General features: G+C 41.5%; 1 protein-coding gene and 1 long non-coding RNA gene across 6 annotated transcripts in view; one reads left to right on the forward strand and one right to left on the reverse strand.

Moving 5' to 3' along the window:
• TNS3 (tensin 3) overlaps positions 1–19,563 on the forward strand; it is a 509,208-nt gene that overhangs the window by 265,709 nt on the left and 223,936 nt on the right. For all 5 annotated transcript variants that reach the window (XM_075827007.1, XM_075827004.1, XM_075827005.1 and 2 more), the window contains exons 13-14: positions 4,879–4,939; positions 9,506–9,581. In XM_075827007.1, coding sequence (XP_075683122.1) covers positions 4,879–4,939; positions 9,506–9,581 — 137 coding nt within the window. The remainder of the gene's footprint in view (positions 1–4,878; positions 4,940–9,505; positions 9,582–19,563) is intronic.
• The window catches only part of LOC142651839 (uncharacterized), a 61,235-nt gene continuing 43,127 nt past the window's right edge, over positions 1,456–19,563 (reverse strand). The window contains exons 3-4 of the long non-coding RNA XR_012847719.1: positions 5,732–5,799; positions 1,456–3,058 (exon numbers count right to left, since the gene is read on the reverse strand). This is a non-coding gene — a long non-coding RNA (uncharacterized LOC142651839). The remainder of the gene's footprint in view (positions 3,059–5,731; positions 5,800–19,563) is intronic.

Genomic DNA, 19,563 nt, shown 5'->3' on the forward strand with positions numbered 1-19,563 from the left:
CATGCACAAAGACAGCATATTCCAGCATGCCTGCTCTCCGTAGATGCTGAGAAGGCTTTCGACAGGGTAAGTTGGCTATTCCTTCAGAAGACCTTGTCACAAATTGGTTTAGGTCAAAATATGCTTGGTAAAATCATGTCCCTGTACACAAGGCCTACAGCTCGGGTCCGTGTGAACGGTTTGCTGTCGGATCCACTACATATTTCGAAAGGTACTAGACAGGGATGCCCGTTATCCCCAATTCTATATGTCATTACTATGGAACACCTGGCTGGTGCCCTGCAAAATAACCCATCAATAAAAGGAATAACTGTGAGATCGCTTCATACTAAACTTGCTTTATATGCTGATGACATCCTGTTATATGTAACAGAACCTATTGTGACTTTACCATCCATACTTAAGGAATTTGAACGTTTCAGTGAGCTCAGTAATTTTAAAGTTAACTACTCCAAAACTGAAGTATTAATCGTGTCCCTCAGTCTTGATTCGGTCGAACACTTAAAACAAAATTTCCCATTTAAATGGCAACAGGCATCCTTAAAGTATTTGGGGATCCACATTCCACAGGATTTGACGGCGTTGTTCGTCTAAACTACATCTCTTTATTGCATCGTGCTTTGAGAGATATAGAGCAGTATTCCTCGGTTCGCCTTTCATGGTTTGGCCGGATCAATGCTGTGAAAATGGACATCTTACCTTTGATTTCTACATATATTCCAAACTGTACCGATTCTGGCCACTCAATCCTATTTCCGTCCATTACATAGAGCCATAAATAAATTTATTTGGGGCTCTAGGAAACCTTGGACAAGCATGATAGTGCTCTGCAGGCCTAAATCGGAAGGAGGGGCGGGGTTACCGGATTTTAAAAAAAAATCATTCTGCAGCTCTTCTAATGAGAATTGCTGATTGGTTTAGATCAGTTACTCACAAACAATGGGTTAGACTGGAATTTGAAATCTCACCTTTGCGCCTAACATCTCTTCCGTGGATTGCCAAGCAGCACAGAAATACACTCATGCTACCATTGTTAACTCAAGAATTTCTGGTGGCCTGGGATAGGGATGCAGTGCCTTCCAAATCAACACATTGTCCTGGACCTTTCACTCCTTTATTTGAAAACCCTGACTTCACACCGGCTATGAGAGTGGAGGAATTTCTTTCCTGGAGTAGACCGTACAATGTTAGACTCTCTTCCACACTTGCCGACACACACGAGCTTCCCACTCTCTCGTCTCTGTGTGTATCTTGTCCTCACAAAAGATTATCTTGGATGGAATATCTACAGCGTGGAGCATACATTTCCTCTTTCTCAGATTGCGAGGCTCTTACCTTAGACAAAACTGCGTTGGAAACATTTCTTTTTTTCTTTTTTCAACATTGAATTTTTATTAATGTTTTCAGATAATGCAAAAGTAATAAATAAGGCAGTATATCTCCAATCAGGCCAACAGTGCCGAAGTGAATACATAACATACATGCTAAAGCATAATAGGCAATTCGTGTCACGTTATATACATTGAGATATAAAGCCAAGGCAATTGCAGTACATATCGGTGAATTAAACCAAGAGAAAATAAAAAAAACTAAGAACAACAAACATCATCCATCCAGAACTAAGCATATGCTAAAGTTGTTGCACACCTGTGGAGGAGGTAAAGAGGCATGATCCCAGCAAGTGTAACTCATGACCAGGTATCATAGTGTCCAAACGTGCTCAGTCACACTACTGCAGCACGGCCTTCATGCCTCCGGGAGAAATCCCAAGTGGCTACTTTTAACGGGATAAACTCCTGAGTCTCTCTCCTCACATATAGAGAAGTCTGAACGTATTAATGTGAGCTACTATCAGACTATGGGACAAATGGAAGTTCCCGAGTTAGAACCCGGGGTTGAAGAAGCCAGATTCGTTGGAAACATTTCTATTGCTACCCTCTATGCCTTCTAAACTTTTATCAACACTACATGCATTCATTCCTTCGTGCTCCCCCTGAGCTTTCGCTGCTTAGATACGTACAGGCGTGGGATCGTGAATTAGTGTTTCATATACAGGATGAGGATTGGTATAAAAATTTTTTGCTTACACACAAACTGCCCTCAGCTTGCTATGCTCAGAAAAATAATTTTAAGATTCTTACCCGATGGTACCGTTACCCGGTCTTGCTACGCAGAGCCTTTCTCTCCGTGTCTGATCAATGTTGGCGATGCCTTTCTGCTTTGGGAACCATGCTACACATATGGTGGGAATGTCCCATTTTATCTCCATTTTGGACTAACCTATTCAAACTATATAATGTACTGTTTGACTCTCATGCCTATTGAACCTGCTATTGGACTATTGTCCCTTTTGCCAGGTAATGTCACAGCTCTGAAAAAAGGTATCTTCAGACATTTTCTTACTGCAGCCAGGTGTGTGATTCCTAGACACTGGAAATCTACGGGATGCCCTTCTCTTCGTGACTGGGTAACCGAGTTGAATCATATCATGAAAATGGAGAGTCTCATGACAAAGGACAATGGAAAACATGACCGATTCCCAACTACCTGGAAGAGCTGGATTCTGTTTACAGAGAGTGATGCTCTCTCCCGTTGACTGGAAGATCACACTTGAATCTCTTTGGCCAGTAATGCATCTTGGGTCTCTGCCATCCCTCTTCACCTTTCACTTTTCACCTTTCTCGCTTACCTTCCTTCTCCGCTCCCCCTTTATATTTGCATTTCCATTTTATGATTCATATGCTAATCTAAACGTTTTGTTTCTTACATTATATATACTCTATTTGTATTGCATTTGTATTGTATTTGTTGTGGTTCAGTTTAACTGCCACTTGTTTTATGTGCAATTACATTGCTATTGTATATTTGTACTGAAAATCGAATAAACTTTGATAAAGAAAAAAAAAGACATAAGAAAATAATTTTTTATTGAAATAAAAACTCCCCCACACAACCCTCTTTGACCACTTTATGTCAAATAATAAAAGGAAACCTGAAAACCTAGGTCATCGAAGTAGTCCAACTAATCTACGACTTAGTCCAAACGGTCCAGCAGAACCTGCAAAACAAAAAATTAAGTTTAGTAATATGAAAAATAATATATACTCCCCTACAGCAGTCTTCTGTCTCCTCTCCTGTGCCACAGTAGAAACTAGAAGTCAGTGAGCTCTATTTTCTGTTGAGGCGCACGGGACCTAGAGATGTGTCAGAAATATCAATCGTTATTAATAATTCTGGCGCATCATGGAGGTCCCATGTGCCAGAAACAAAACAAATGCAGGAACTCCTAAAGTGACTGTCCTCACGTTAGCTATGTGACCAGGGTTATTAGCAGTCACGTTGAAAGCAAGTCAGTGACCTACTTTTAATGTGACTGCTGGTAACCCGAACATTGAACTCTTCACAAGAAATTGATGTGATTTATTTTTTTTTTCTACCTGCAACATACTCTGTGAGAGCAGGGCCTAAGGATGAATTCACACAGCGTGGTTTTGATGCATTTTTCCCACGCGGCCAAAAACCGCATTAAAAAACTACAAGAGAATATTTTTTTTATTGAAATAAGATCTCCCCCACACAACCCTCGTTAACCACTTAAAAATAAAAATAACCTAGATTGACTTAGTCTAACGAGTCTACGATGTAGTCCAAACGGTCCAGCTGCACCTGTAAAACCCCCAAAAAAATTGTATTATGAAAAATAAACTACAGCAGTCTTCTTGTAAAGCCGTTTTTAAAATACACGTGTGTTTGACACGCATTGTGCTTGCTTTTTGCACGTGTTTTGGCGCATAATTAGTACTGCAAGTAGAAAATATACAAGAGAAATTGGTCCGATCACCACTCATTTGAAGTAAGGACGCCACGTTCCATGATTGAACGGCGTACGGGCAAGAGCTACGTAGAAATCCAAGGAACAAAGTTAGAGGTCCAGCACGCGATATGATGTGAAAAAATACAAAACTGTTTAATTCAAGTAAAAAATAAAACCAGAAATTAATAATCCTGGGGAGAGTGCCTACGCGTAGCCATAGCTGATTAAGAACTGAAAAGTTTGAAACGCGTAGGCGTTCTTTCCACGGGATTTTTAATTTCTTGTTTTTATTTTTTACTTGAATAATTTTTTCATTCATCACTTGCTGGACATCTAACATTGTTCCACATAATTAGGACTCCCATTGACAATTGGAACATTTAGCGCATTTTACACGCCAAAGAATAGACCAGAAGCATGCTCGTTTTTTTAAAACCGCTTGCGTAAAACAGCGCATTGTATGTAATAACGGCTCGCTTTCCCATTGTTGTAAATGGGAAGCTTAAGTGTTTTGATGCGTTTTTCGGCGCTTAAAATGCTCCAAAAAGATGCATCAAATACACGCTGTGTGAACCTGTCAACTGAAAAGTCATTCACTGCAGGGTCTTTCCTCTTAACTTTCATTATCCTTAGCCTTTTGGTGTGTCCTATAGCTGCCGTGATCAGCACGTCCTACCATGATCAGCACGTCCTACCATTGTACAATCACTCTCAAAATGGAGCTGGGCAATGCTTAACAATTTGAGGACTCCTCTTCCTGGCTTGTAGTGAAAAATAGGGAGGGGGGGTGAGTCTCCCTCCCACATTTACAGCAGCTGTTAGTCAGGTTGCTTTGCCTGATTCACCTTCCTGTAAGTCTGGTGGCCAAAATAGGAAAACATGTCAAATTATTGTTTCATTTTTAATACTTCCCACTTTGTGGAAGAAAAAAAATAAATACCCACAAAAAAAGAAAAAATATAATAAAAAGTGACTTACTAAAAAAAAAGAAAAAAAGTTTCATTTGCGACACCTTTCCTTCTAACAGTTTACATTGATGTGCATTCTTTTTTTTCATTTTGCAGCATGTCGACCCTTCATGAAAGTTTACCAGGCAATGCAACCTGTTTATACATCAGGAATATAGTAAGTAATTTCTTTATTGATTAGCCCAGGATATCAAGGGTACTGTACTCGTAAGGCTTCGTTCACATCTGCGTTGGGGTCCCGTTCTGACGTTCCTTCGGATGTTTCAGTCCGAACAGGACCCTGAGCAGACACAAACTGACACCGGTGGAAGCCAGAGGTTTCCGTTTCCATCACCATTGATTTCAATGGTGACGGATCCGGTGCCCATGGTTTCCGCTTGTGTCTTTTGTGCATGGGACCCGTCGTTTTGCCGGAAGCAATAGCGTAGTCGACAAAGCTATAGCTTCCGGCAAAACGATTGGTCCGGTGCAAAACAGACACATACGGGAACCATGGGCACCGGATCCGTCACCATTGAAATCAATGGTGATGGAAAAGGAAACCTCTGGTTTCCATTGGTGTCAGTTTGTGTCTGCTCAGGGTCCCGTTCTGACTGAAACATCCGACGCAACGTCAGAGTGGGACCCCAACGCAGATGTGAACGAAGCCTTATTTGCGGTCTGTGTGAATTTTGTTTGTATTGTTTGTGTCTTCAATTATCATTCAGAAATGAATTAAACATGATTATTGTAATGCCCGTTCGGTTTTAGAAAATAATTTCAACCCATGCAATTGCTTACTCATATTGCTATAACAGACTCTTCTTTGTGTACAGAATCCAAGTGTAAATTTATTTTTCGCTTTGACTCTGCATTTTTATACACATTTTTTAAATTTTACATTTACATTATAAAAATCTTAAGCTTTATATATGATCTGCAGATTTCCACCAGTAAACCTCTTTCATACCTCCCATTAGTATGGAGGCAGCATTCAAGTCTTGATCCTGTCTTGATCATTGTTTGTGATTTCATAGTCTGTGAAATGGTAAAAGCATCGTATTAGTACACCAATAGCTGTAATTATTTTAACAGTAATAACAATTTAACTAGAAGTGGTGTTATAACCAGGACCGTATTAAAGGATGGCCAGAAAAGGTGTATGTGCCCAGGGTCCTCTACCACCTTGAGGGCCTCCACGAGCCATGCAACCTGCCCAGGCCGGTCCCATCAATTTTCTAGTTACGCCCCTGGAAGTTACTGTTTAATAGAATTGTGTATGCTGTAAAAGGGGTCCACTAGCTGGTGTCGCCCACTATTACTACCTCCTTTTATTAGGGTCACTAGGGTTATACCTAGCTCCCCTAGCTTTTTCCCTGTTTAACGCTTTTCTATTTACCTTGGTAACTAAATGTATGTGCGGGTTGATTCACGACACAATTGCATAGTAAATAAAGGTACGAACACAAAATCACATTAGCTATAAAACACAATATACCCAAAATTATATACAATCACGGTATAGTATCTGTATACCTCAATACACATAATAACTATTAATATGTATTAAGTATACCAACGCTACACATGGCACAGTATTACAACTAGATATTAGAACATATCCGAATACCACACCACACCACACTACACTTCAGTGTCCCAACCCCACCTGGCTCTAACTGTCCGTGTTACTAAGGGGTAACTTTCAACGGTTGTAAGGTTGGGTCGGCGCTGTGATATGATGTCCGTGGCCGACTCCTGAGCACGCAGAGGGAGTAATGCAATTAGTGGGAACGTCCTGCGACGCAGGAATGCATTATAGGTCGTGTCCCTAATTATGGCTCCAGACCCCCTGGGATGTATGGATGGAGCGCGCGCGCGCGCGGGGTAGTGATGGATGGATGGATGGAGCGGGGGAGGGAGGGATGGATGGAGCGGGAGAGATATTAGATATATATCGGCTGTCATTTACTTCAGTAGGGATGCCCATGCACGTTTATCTCTCCTATATGTGGCGATTTTATGGGGTCAGATTGTTGGCGCTAGGGATGTCATGATACCAGAATTGGACTACGATACCGATACTTTGTTTCGTATTGCGATTTCGATACTTTGCCAACAGTAATAAAAAGTTCTTGCGTTTTCTGATGTGAGGTGCGTGGTGTGATGATGAATTTAACCTCCACGTGCCTCACATTAATAGTAATTAAACCCATCATGTTTCTCAGTCATAATGGGTTAATATGTAAGGTACATGATGAGGTTAATTACTATCAATGTGAGGCACATGGAGGTTAAATTCATCACACCTTGTGCCCCACAATAAGTGATAGAAAGCAGTTTTTATTTTATTTTTTTACAGCGTACACATCATAAATAATGAAAAAAAAATTGTTGTGCAGGTTATTACGGCCGCGCCATTACTGACTGTGAATATTTTATGTATTGAGACTTTAATGTTTATTGTAAAAAAGGTGTATGTGTATTTTTTTTAATTTAACATTATTTTTGTTTTTACTTTATTTTTAAACTTTAATGTACAGGCATATATCTATATTACAGTACATTAGCCTGTGCACTGATTGTACACAGGCAGTTTATTAGGACATACCTAAGTATGTGTAGGACAGCCCTGGGGTCCTTCAATGGACCCTGGGATGTCTGCCCATATATGGTATGTCCCTCAATCGCGTCACAGGAATTTCCTGTGACGCGATCCAAGGGGCATCCCCCCTTCTCATTTTCCCCTGAATGCTGCAGTCCGCTGTGATCGCAGCATTTACGGGAATAACGGCGGAGATGAGAGGTTTCTCTGACCTCCGCCGTTATAGAGTTGGGCTCCGGCTGTGTAACAGTCATTGCCCTGCTCCTGACAGGAAGTGCGCGCGCGGTCAGCATGAGGAGATGCGGCCGGCGCTGCACTAATCACCGGCGACGCGATGTTCTGTCTTTAGTGCCGCCGCTCATTAGTGCAGCGCTGGCTGCATCACATCATCCTGACGGCGTGCACTTGTCAGTACTCAGGAGCGGAGCAATGGCTGTATCTCATACATTCATGTGTTACAATACTGAGCTGTGCGGCCACACAGCAAGTTTCGAAATACATGAAATAACAGTATCGAACCGTTTGGGGATACAGAGTATCGAAACATTATCGAAGTTTCGATGCATCGTGCATCACTAGTTGGCGCCCGACAATTTTTTGCCCTGGGTCAAATAACCAACCATAAAGAGGATCTGTCACTAGTTTATTCACCCCTGAAGGACACAACCTGTTTTCGCCTAATGGACCAGGCCATTTTTTTTTTTTTTAAATCTGACGTCTTTTTATGTGATAATAACTTTGGAATGTTTTTTTTTTCTTTTTCTTCAAGCGATTGAGATATTTTCTCGTGACACATTGTACTTTAAGTTAGTGGTAAAATTTGGTCGATACATTCGGTGTTTGTTTGCGAAAAATACCAAAATTTAGAGGATTTGCAAAAATTTGCATTTTTCTACATTTTAAATGTATCTACTTGTAAAACAGATCGTAATACCACACAAAGCAGTTTCTAGTTAACATTTCCCATATATCTACTTTTATGTTGGCATAGTTTTATGAACATTCATTTATTTTTCCAGGACGTTACAAGGCTTAGAACCTGATCAGCAATTTCTCACATTTTCAAGAAAATTTCAAAAGGTTATTTTTTCAGGGACCAGTTCAGTTCTGCAGTGGTTTGAGTGCCTTATATATTAGAAACCCCCTATAAATCATCCATTTTAAAAACTACACCCTCAAAGTATTCAAAACAACATGTCGAAAGTTTCTTAACCCTTTTGGTGTTTCACAGGAATTAAAGCAAAGTGGAGGTGAAGTTTACAAATGTTTTTTGCAGAAAATCTGTTTTGATTTTTTTTCTGTAACACAGAAGGTTTTACCAGAGAAACACAACTCAATATTTATTGCCCAGATCCTTCAGTTCTTATAAATATCCCACATGTGGCCCTAGTGTGCTAATGGACTGAAGCACAGGCCTCAGGAGCAAAGGAGCACCTAGTGGATTTTGGGGCCTCCATTTTATTCGAATATATTTTAGGCACCATGTCAGTTTTGTGGGGCCAAAACAGTGGAAATCCACCCCCCCCCAAAAAAAAATTCACCATTTGGCAAACTACACCCCTCAAGGAATTTATCAAGGGGTATAGTGAGCATTTTAACCCCACAGGTATTTTGCTGTATTTATTGGTATTAGAATGTAAAAATGAAAAACTATTTTTTTTTTCTAATAAAATGTAGACCTGTTCAATATTTGCAAGGCATAAAGGAGAAAAAGCACCCTAACATTTGAAAAGCAGTTTCTCCCAATTAAAATGATTAGTTTTGGCTATCTGCTTTACTAAAGTAAGATCTAACAGATATATTAAGAAGCGCACACCTCCTAATAAAACTGTCGCATCTGCCCGTGTGGCGCAACGACCACTACTCTGCACATCCATCCACTGTTTAATCTACCTCGCGCTTTCTAATCGAGGTGTTGCCTTTGCTTGTAATCCTGCCCCATCCCCTGGTTCCTATCTGTTATGATTCCTGGGAAATATTTCAATGTGCTTACTATGTACTATTCATTTTTTTTATATATTTTTTTTTCAATATTTATATTGTTTCAATTGATTTGTAACAATCCTTATGTAAATTAGTTGTGTAGAAGATATGACCATATTTATAATAATCGTTTTGTTTTTTTCCCTTTTTGTTTAGCAATGTTGGACCTGAAAACCAAAACCGATTAAGCATTGCTGTTGAACCAGCCCAGCTCATCAAGGGTGACATTATGGTGAGTGTCTGAAGCAAGTACCAATTTGTTGTACTGGTTTAAATTAAAGGCTTAATTTCACGCTTTAATTTCATCTTCATCAAATTGTGGTCTGTTAGTCTTCATACATAGTCACTATTTTACCTCCAATCTGCTCTAAAATTGCTAATTATTCAGTCAAATCAAAAAAGTATTTAACCCCTTAACGACATCCAACGTGCTAGTACGTCGTTGTCGTTAAAGGGAATGTGTCGCAAATTAAACCTTTTTTTTTTTTAAGTGTCGTTACTTATTTCTATTATATTTTTTACGTTTTTTGCTGTATTTTTTTTTTTCTTCCGTATGGTGGAAAATATTACAAATTAAATAATAATTTGACATGTTTTCCAATGTTGGCCACCAGGGGGAGCACTTCCCAGAATTACAGCAAGGTGAATAAGGCAAAGCAACCTGACTCACAGCTGCTGTAAATGTGGGAGGGAACCTCACCCCCCCCTCTCACAAGCCAGGTAAAGGTGTCTTCAAATTGCTAAGCAGTGTCTGGCAGCCATATTGGGTGTGATTCTGCAGCTGGAAGAAGTTCTACGACACACCAAAAGGCTAAGTGTATGTTCACACTCTTACTAAACAAAGGGAAAACCGATCCTGATTTTCAGCCATTTTTTAATCAAACTCGCGTTTTTTAACGGCCGTTTTTGGAGCTGTTTTTCTATAAAGTCAATGAAAAACGGCTCCAAAAACGTCCCAAGAAGTGATGTGCACTTCATTTTGGTCGGGCGTCTTTTTACGTGCCGTTTTTTGAAAACTACCACGTAAAAAACGCCCTGTCGGAACAGAACGCCGTATTTCCCATTGAAACCAATGGGCAGATGCTTGTAGGCGTTCTGCTTCCGATTTTTCAGCTGAAAACATTGTGTGTGAACATACCCCTAGGGTATGTGCACACGCTAACTGCATTTACGTCTGAAATGACGGAGCTGTTTTCAGGAGAAAACAGCTCCGTCATTTCAGACGTAATTGCTCGTACTCGCTTTTTGCGAGGCGTCAATTACGGCCATAATTTGGAGCTGTTCTTCATTGAATTCAATGAAAAACGGCTCAAATTACGTCCCAAGAAGTGTCCTGTATATAAGTGTCCTGCACTTCTTTGCCGAGGCTGTTATTTTACGTGCCGTCTTTTGACAGCGACGCGTAAAATTACAGGTCGTCGGCAAACACATTCAAATGAATTAGCAGATGTTTGCCGACGTATTGGAGCCGTCTTTTCAGGCGTAAATCGAGGCGTAAAACACCTCGTTTACGCCTGAAAATAGGTCGTGTGAACCCAGCCTTAGAATGATGAAAGTGAAGTGAATGACTTTTCAGTTGACCGGTTCACACGCCGTGTATTTGACATGTTTTTTTTTTTTTTTTGCACATTTTACGTGCAAAAAAAACACATAAAAAACGCTTGATTACACTTGATTTTGTGTGTGTGTGTGTGTTCTCGCCGCTGATTCTTCAAAACGGCTGATAAGCGGCTATGAAGTATCAGCGGTGCCTGTGCACACTCCGCTCTGCCACACACACACACACACACGGCAAAAGTCTTAAAGGGGTCGTCCAGGAAAACATGGCTCCGCACCTGTCCTCAGGTCGTGTGTGGTATTACAGCTCTGTCCTATTCACTTCAATGGAGGTGAACTGCAATACCAGACAAAACCTGAGGACAGGTGCGGCGCTGTGTCTCCAATCTGGACACCCCTTTTGTCCTGAGATGATCCGACGGGGGAGGCGGGTGTCAGAGCCACCCACCGCCATCACCGCAGACAGAACCACACAACTATGGCATGAGGGCAGGGCTTGTCCTGAGTGCACTGTCTCTTGTTATGGACAGAGTTATAGTCACATGAACCCCGTCTGATGAACTGGTAACCTAGGTCTGATCACATGACAGAGGGGGTCACCAAAAACCCTGTGCACCCTCAGCCCGTCCATCCAGCCCTTTCCTGGTTATATCTGCGTCTGGGAAAGCTGGGCGACCACCATTACCCCTCATACTGGAGTGTTTAGGGATGTGACTAATGAACCTCTTCACACTCCAGTAGGAGGGGTAATGGGGGTCACCCAGCTTTCCCAGACCCCTGAACGGTAAATTTCTCTAGTTGTCCTGAGACTGTTTGGGGATGTGACTAATGAACCTCTCAGTCTCAGCACAACTAGAGAGATTTATCGTTCAGGGGTCTGGGAAAGCTGGGTGACCACCATTACCCCTCCTACTGGAGTGTGTTTGGGGATGTGACTAATGAACCTCTCACACTCCAGTAGGAGGGGTAATGGTGGTCACCCAGCTTTCCCAGACCCCTGAACGATAAATCTCTCTAATTGTGCTGAGACTGAGAGGTTCATTAGTCACATCCCCAAACAGTCTCAGCACAACTAGAGAGATTTACCGTTCAGGGCTTTCCCAGTACAGTTTCATCGTGTGTCCTTCACACAAGGGGGTGGGGGGGGCGGGCCGTTTCGGGGGGGGGGGGGCGCGTCGTGGGGGGGGGGTCGGGTGGGGGGGCCCGTCGGGGGTCACGAGAGCGGGGGTCTGTGAGGTAGAGAGTGGGACATGCAGAGACACACATCTTACCTGCAGTGCAGCTGGTCTTCAAGATGGCGCCTGCTCTCTCCCTGCAAACAGCTGCTCTGCTCTGTGTGACTCTGACCTGCGTCTGCGCAGGACAGAGCCATAGTGCAAAGTCAATGGGACGGCTCCCGTTCATTGACTCCTATTCACTGTAGCTGCCGTATTCCATCTCTGTATGTGTCGTTAATCGACACATACAGAGATGAAAAACAAAATGGCAGCCCCCATAGTGAAGTAAAAGAAAGAAAAAAGTAAAAAACAAACACACAAATAAATAAAAGATTTTATAATAAAACACTAAATGCAAATTGATATCAAATTTTTTTTTTTCGTGACACCTTTCCTTTAAGTACTTAATGCAACACAATGTATAGGTACGTTGTGTTGGTAGTGTGGGATCAGATGCTGAGGCCGCACCATCGCCAGCGGGTGTCAGCTGTATATTACTGCTGTCGTCCTGCTGCATGGCCAGGACCGGAGCTAGCCTCCGAACCGGCTGATTAACCCCTTAGATGCAACGCTTTGGTGTTTACCAGCAGATCGGAACCCCACAATGCAATCGCGGAGTTCCGATGGCAACTCCGGCAGAATGGAGGCCTAACAATGGCCTCCTTTCTGCCAAGTACAAAAGTCTGTTAGGTCCCGTCCGGAGGCGGGGCCTTAAGACTTCTGGCTGCAAAAAGAAGATAGCGCATGCTCAATAACTGAGCCTGCGACATCAGCCGAGGGTTTCATCTGTATGTTACAGCTGACACCCTGCTGCAGCGTCAAGTAACGTAGCTAGCTCCGACCCTGCCTTTAACCTCTTAGATGCTGCGATCAAAAGCGATCTCGGCATCTTAGTGGTTTGTAGCGATCGGCATCGACATGTGATCGTAGGGATGCTATGGTACCTGGAGGCCTAACAATGGTCTCCTGGTCTGCCACGTACGGAAGCCTATTAGACCCTGCCCAGAGGCGGGACCTAATAGGCTTGCTGTTCGTGAATAACTGACCGCTCTAATACATTGCACTACGTGGTTAGTGCAATTTATTATAGCAAAGATAAGAGGTGAAGGCAGTCAAGTCCCCTAGTGGGACAAAAAAAAAGTTAAAAAAAGGCTGAATACAAGTTCAAAAATAAAAGTTTCAAGTTAATAAATGCAAAAACAGCTTTTTTTCCTATAATAAGTCTTCTATTAAAGGAAAAAAATTCGAACTTTAAAAAAAGTACACATATTTGGTATTGCCGCGTCCGTAATGACCCAAACTATAAAACTGTTTTTTTCCCGCCCGGTGAACACTGCAAAAAGAAATATATAAATTTATCACTACCCCTCCCAAAACATGGAATAAAAAGTTATCAAAAAGCCGCATGTACCTCAAAACAGTACCAATAAAAACTACGCAATAAGCAAGCACTTGCACAGTTTTTTTGACTGAAAAATAAAAAAGTTATGGCTCTCAGAATATGGTGACACAAAAAAATTAATAATAATTTTAAAAAAAGTGTGATTTTATTGTGCAATTGCTGCAAAACATAAAATAATTATATACATTTGGTATCGTCGCAATAGTATCGACCCGCAGAATAAAGTAAAATTGTCCTTTTATAGCCCAAGGTGAACAGTTTTGTTTTTTTTTTTGTTCTTTTTTTTTTCTCTTTTTACATTGTCAGAATTTATGATTTTTGGTCACCTTGCTTGCCTAAAAAGTGATAAAAAAATAAAAGTACCCCATGTGTACCCCAAAATTGTACCAATAAAAACTACAGATTGTCCCGCAACAAATAAGCCCTCACACCGCTCCAGTGGAGAAAAAATAAAGAAGTTATGGCTCTCGGAATATGACAAAACAAAATGTGCAGATCGTTCCAAAAGCGGATAAGATTGGGCACCATTTATCAGTGCATATTAACAAAAAAGGGACCCTGATAGTTGGCGGGAATTGGACCATTATATATATACAAAATTGCCACCGGCAAAAAAAACCTATTTCCCAACTGTCCTTATTTATAAAATAACTTTTATTATGCTATTTCAGCAAACTGACGAACCACATTTATGTTAAAAATGCCAACAGGCCCTCTGCTGGAAGTATGTTTATGGACAGTGCCTGTTGGGCAAAAAATACAAAGTGTCAAAATGGCCGGCGACTGTAGTTAACCTGGCCCTATTAGCGATGTATTTAGAAGGATCAGCAGAGAAGCATGTTATTTATAAAAGTTAGATTCAAAGCCCCCCCGACATGACTCGCTGTACGAGGCAGCGTCCTCAGGGGTATTGGGGCTAATGACAGCGCGCCGCAGATTTTCAAACTGAATAAGGTGGCCGGAAGAATACGACAGACATTGAATCATCCAATCAGATCCAAGCAAACAGGACGAGCCTCCTGCTTGTCTAACAGGCATCTGACTGGACCTATTAGGATGTTGTATACGTAGCCAGTCACATCCACTAGATATAGGCCAATCCCGTCCAAGCAAAGAGGTCAAGCCTCTCTCTCTAGACCAGGGGTCTCAAACTCAGCCGGGTAAGTGGGCCGCATATAGAAAAAATGGGAAGTTGACGGGCCGCATTACTTTCAAATTTGATAAAATACAAAATGATTGTTAATCAATTAGTTATTTGAACTACTATAACACTATATTACTATAATAATAATACTACATTACTATAATAATACCACTAGGTTTAAAATTTTAGATATTTCTCCACGTGCTTATTTCAACAATCCAGCTTTCCAGTTTGTGTCGCTGAATGCAGTCCGGAGGCTCAGTTAGCACACATGTCAAGATTGGGCAGCCCCTTTTTAGATAGTGCCGCAGTGCCCTCGGTGGATGCTGCCGCTTCTAGCACTCTGCCTGGGATTCCAGCTCTGCTCCTGACATCACCGTCCATATATGGACAGAGATGTCAGGGGCAACCCCAGAGCTGGAGTCCCGGGCAGAGCGCTAGTAGGCTCTTCCTGGGACTCAAGCTGTGCCCTTGACATCACTGGGACTCCTGCTCTGGGGACGCCCCTGACATCATTGTCGATGTATGGACAGCGATGTCAGAGGCTTCCCCAGAGTCCCAGAGCAGAGCCTATACTAGCGCTCTGCACGGGACTCCGGCTCTGGGGAAGCCCCAGGCATCGCTGTTCATATGTGGACAGCGATGTCAGGGAATTCCAGGGTCTCGGAGCAGAGTCGATAAAAGCGGCTCTGTGTCCCGCGGACCGCAGATGACATCCCCAGGGGCCGCATGCGACCTGCGTGCTTGAGACCCCTGCTCTAGACGGACATAGCTATTAGCCAATCGGAGAGTGTTTCGATTGGCCTATTAGGTTCAGCCCACGGTGCTGTGCATAGCAGTTACGTGTCTGAAACTGAATGCTTGAGGATTTAAAGACATGGCATTTTTTCTGCACTTGCGCAGAGATCGTGGTTATGTGAATGCAGTTTTCAACAGGAGCCTTTTAAAATTTGCTTTTGACCTAGTGTCCAATGGGACTTGTATATCCGTAAAAAACTAGACAATTTGTTATTAGACTGAAATTCACCAATATATAGAATTGCACCGTATCCATTAGTCCTATACAAAAGTACAAATGTTTATCAGACATTTTGTCAGAAATAGAATAAGACGGCAAAGCTGTCGGAATATTAAGTCAAATAAAGTGGTTCGGATGGTAAGGGTAGCTGTTCAGTGGAAATGTTAAAAAGTATCAATCAAGAAAAGATCCCCCATTAGCTGTAATTACAACCGAATGGAGAATAGATATAATTAAATTGTAAACCCAAATAGATAGGTTTTAGATAATGTATAGTTATTGGTCATCAAAGAAAAGCAGCAAACGTAAAGCCTTCATTCAATCCTATTGGGCTAAGGGTGCCCAACCGGTAGAGCCACCTTGCTTCCTCTTGTAGGAGTTTGCAATAAAAATTCCCAGCTCGTGGGCCCATTTTAATTTGGGAAACACCCCAAAATTTCAATAATCGAATGTCGCCATCATGAAAAGATCTAATGTGTCTTGATAAAGGTGTATCCTCTTTATTATTAATGGCACTGAAATGTCGAGAGATCCTTCTAAGTTCCTGTATGGTTTTCCCTACATACAATTTTGGACAGGGGAATTTAGCCACATAGACCACTCCACTACTTTTGCAGTTTATGAATGGTTTGATCTGATATGTTTTGTTGTCTGAAGGGTTGCAAAAAGGTCTTTGTGGTGGGCATATACGAATTGAAAGAACATCTGCCACAGGGATGAGTGCCTGTGGCATTACCACCGAAGAGGATTCTACAAAAATACTGGCCTATTCTGCGAGCAGACTCTGATCTACGTGATCAAATTTCCATTACTCCCAGTATTCCTTATAGAAGAGGGAAGAACTTACGATATTATCTCGTACACAGTCATTACTCTAATTCTGCATTACCCTCTACTTGTTGGCTTAAATCGCCAATTACAGGCACTCATCCCTGTGGCAGATGTTCTTTCTGTCCGTATATGCCCACCACAAAGACCTTTTTGCAACCCTTCAGACAACAAAATATATCAGATCAAACCATTCATAAACTGCAAGAGTAGTGGAGTGGTCTATGTGGCTAAATGCCCCTGTCCGAAATTGTATGTGGGGAAAACCATACAGGAACTTAGAAGGATCTCTCGACATTTCAGTGCCATTAATAATAAAGAGGATACACCTTTATCAAGACACATTAGATCTTTTCATGATGGCGACATTCGATTATTGAAATTTTGGGGTGTTTCCCAAATTAAAATGGGCCCACGAGCTGGGAATTTTTATTGCAAACTCCTACAAGAGGAAGCAAGGTGGCTCTACCGGTTGGGCACCCTTAGCCCAATAGGATTGAATGAAGGCTTTACGTTTGCTGCTTTTCTTTGATGACCAATAACTATACATTATCTAAAACCTATCTATTTGGGTTTACAATTTAATTATATCTATTCTCCATTCGGTTGTAATTACAGCTAATGGGGGATCTTTTTTTGATTGCTACTTTTTTACATTTCCACTGAATAGCTACCCTTACCATCCGAACCACTTTATTTGACTTAATATTCCGACAGCTTTGCCATCTTATTCTATTTCTGACAAAATGTCTGATAAACATTTGTACTTTTGTATAGGACTAATGGATACGGCGCAATTCTATATGTTGGTGAATTTTAGTCTAACAACAAATAGTCTCGTTTTTTGGGGATATAACAAGTCCCATTGGACACTAGGTCAAAAGCTAATTTTAAAAGGCTCCTGTTGATAACTGCATTCATATAACCACGATCTCTGCGCAAGTGCAGAAAAAATGCCATGTCATTGAATCCTCAAGCATTCAGTCTTGGACACATAACTGCTATGCACAGCACCGTGGGCTGAACCTAATAGGCCAATCGAAACACTCTCCGATTGGCTAATAGCTATGTCCGTCTAGAGTGAGAGAGGCTTGACCTCTTTGCTTGGACGGGATTGGCCTATATCTAGTGCATGTGACTGGCTACGTATACAACATCCTAATAGGTCGTCAGATGCCTGTTGGACAAGCAGGAGGCTCGTCCTGTCTGCTTGGATCTGATTGGATGATTCAATGTCTGTCGTATTCTTCCAGCCGCCTTATTAGTTTTGAAAAGCTGCGGCGCGCTGTCATTAGCCCCAGTACCCCTGAGGACGCTGCCTCGTACAGCGAGTCATGTCGGGGGGGCTTTGAATCTAACTTTTAGAAATCACATGTTTCTCTGCCGATCCTTCTAAATACATCGCTAATTGGGCCAGGCTAACTGCAGTCGCTGGCCATTTTGACACTTTGTATTTTTTACCAAACAGGCACTGTCCATATACATACTTCCAGTAGAGGGCCTGTTTGCATTTTGAACATAAATGTGGTTCGTCAGTTTGCTGAAATAGCATAATAAAGTTATTTATTTTATAAATAAGGATTGTTGGGAAATAGGTTTTTTTTTGCCGGTGACCATTTTGTATATCCATTTATCAGTGCGACACTGGCCACACATCTGTAGATTATTTATTTACCGCATTATTATACCAACTTATTATGCACTGATGTACTCCGCCCAACTTTTATATGCCCCCACGGTATAAACTCAGATGCCGGTTAAACCCCAAACAGAAAAACTACCAAGCTAAATCTGCGCTTCAAATGGTGCTCCCTCCCTTCTGAACCCTACAGTGTGCCTAAACAGCGGTTTACGTCCACATATATGGCATCGCCATACCCGGGAGAACCCGATTTTAACATTTTATGAGGTATTTGTCTTCAGTGGCACAACATATTGTGCACTAAAATGGTATATCAGTGGAAAATTGCAATTTTCACTTTGAACCTTCCGCTGCCCATTAATTCCTAATGAAAAAACACCTGTGTGGTCAAAATGATCACTACACCCCCTTAAAATGCCTTCAGGGGTGTGGTTTCTAAAATAGTTACTTTTGGGGTGTTTCCACTGTTTTAGTCCGTCTGGGGCTTTGCAAATGCGACATGGCACTTGAAAACCGTTCCAGCAAAATTTGAGCTCCAAAACCCAAATGGTGCTCCTTCATTTAAGCCCTGCAGTGGGTCCAAACAGCAGTTTATCACCACATATGGGGTATTGCCGTGCTCCGAAGAGTTCATGTTAAAAAAATGTTGGGGTACTTTTTTTCTCCTTTATTGTGAAAATGAAAAAAATCTGAGCTAAATCTACATTTTAATTAGAAAAAAAATTAGATTTTCATTTTCATGACCTAATTCAGCAAAATACCTGTGCGGTCAAAATGCTCACAATACCCCTCGATAAATTCCTTCAGGGGTGTAGTTTCCCAACTGGGGTCGCTTTTGGGGGGTTTCCACTGATTTGGTCCCGCAAGACCTCTTCAAACCTGACATGATGCCTAAAATATAGTCTAACAAAAAGGAGGCCCCAAAATCCACAAGGTGCTCCGTTGCTTCTGAGGCCTGCATTTCAGTCCATTAGGACACACTTGCCATATGAGGGATGTTTCTAAAGACTGCTGAATCTGGCAATAAATATGGTGTTGCATTTCTCTTGTAAAACCTTCTGTTTTACAGATTATTTTTTTTATCAAAACAGATTTTCCGCAAAAAAAATTATTTGTAAATTTCACCTCCACATTGCTTTAATTCCTGTTAAACACCAAAAGGGTTAAGACACTTTTTCTAAATGCCGTTTTGAATGCTTTTTAGGGGTTCAGTTTTTAAAATGGGGTGATTTATGGGGCTTTTCTAATATAGAAGGCCCTCAAAGCCACTTCAGAACTGAACTGGTCCCTGAAATAATAGCCTTTTGAAACATTCTTGAACGTGAGAAATTGCTGCTAAAGTTCTAAGCCTTGTAACGTCCTGGGAAAATAAAAGCATGTTCAATAAACGATGCAAACTTAAAGTA

This window comes from Rhinoderma darwinii, chromosome 5 (assembly GCF_050947455.1).
Source record: "Rhinoderma darwinii isolate aRhiDar2 chromosome 5, aRhiDar2.hap1, whole genome shotgun sequence".
NCBI lineage: Eukaryota > Metazoa > Chordata > Amphibia > Anura > Rhinodermatidae > Rhinoderma > Rhinoderma darwinii.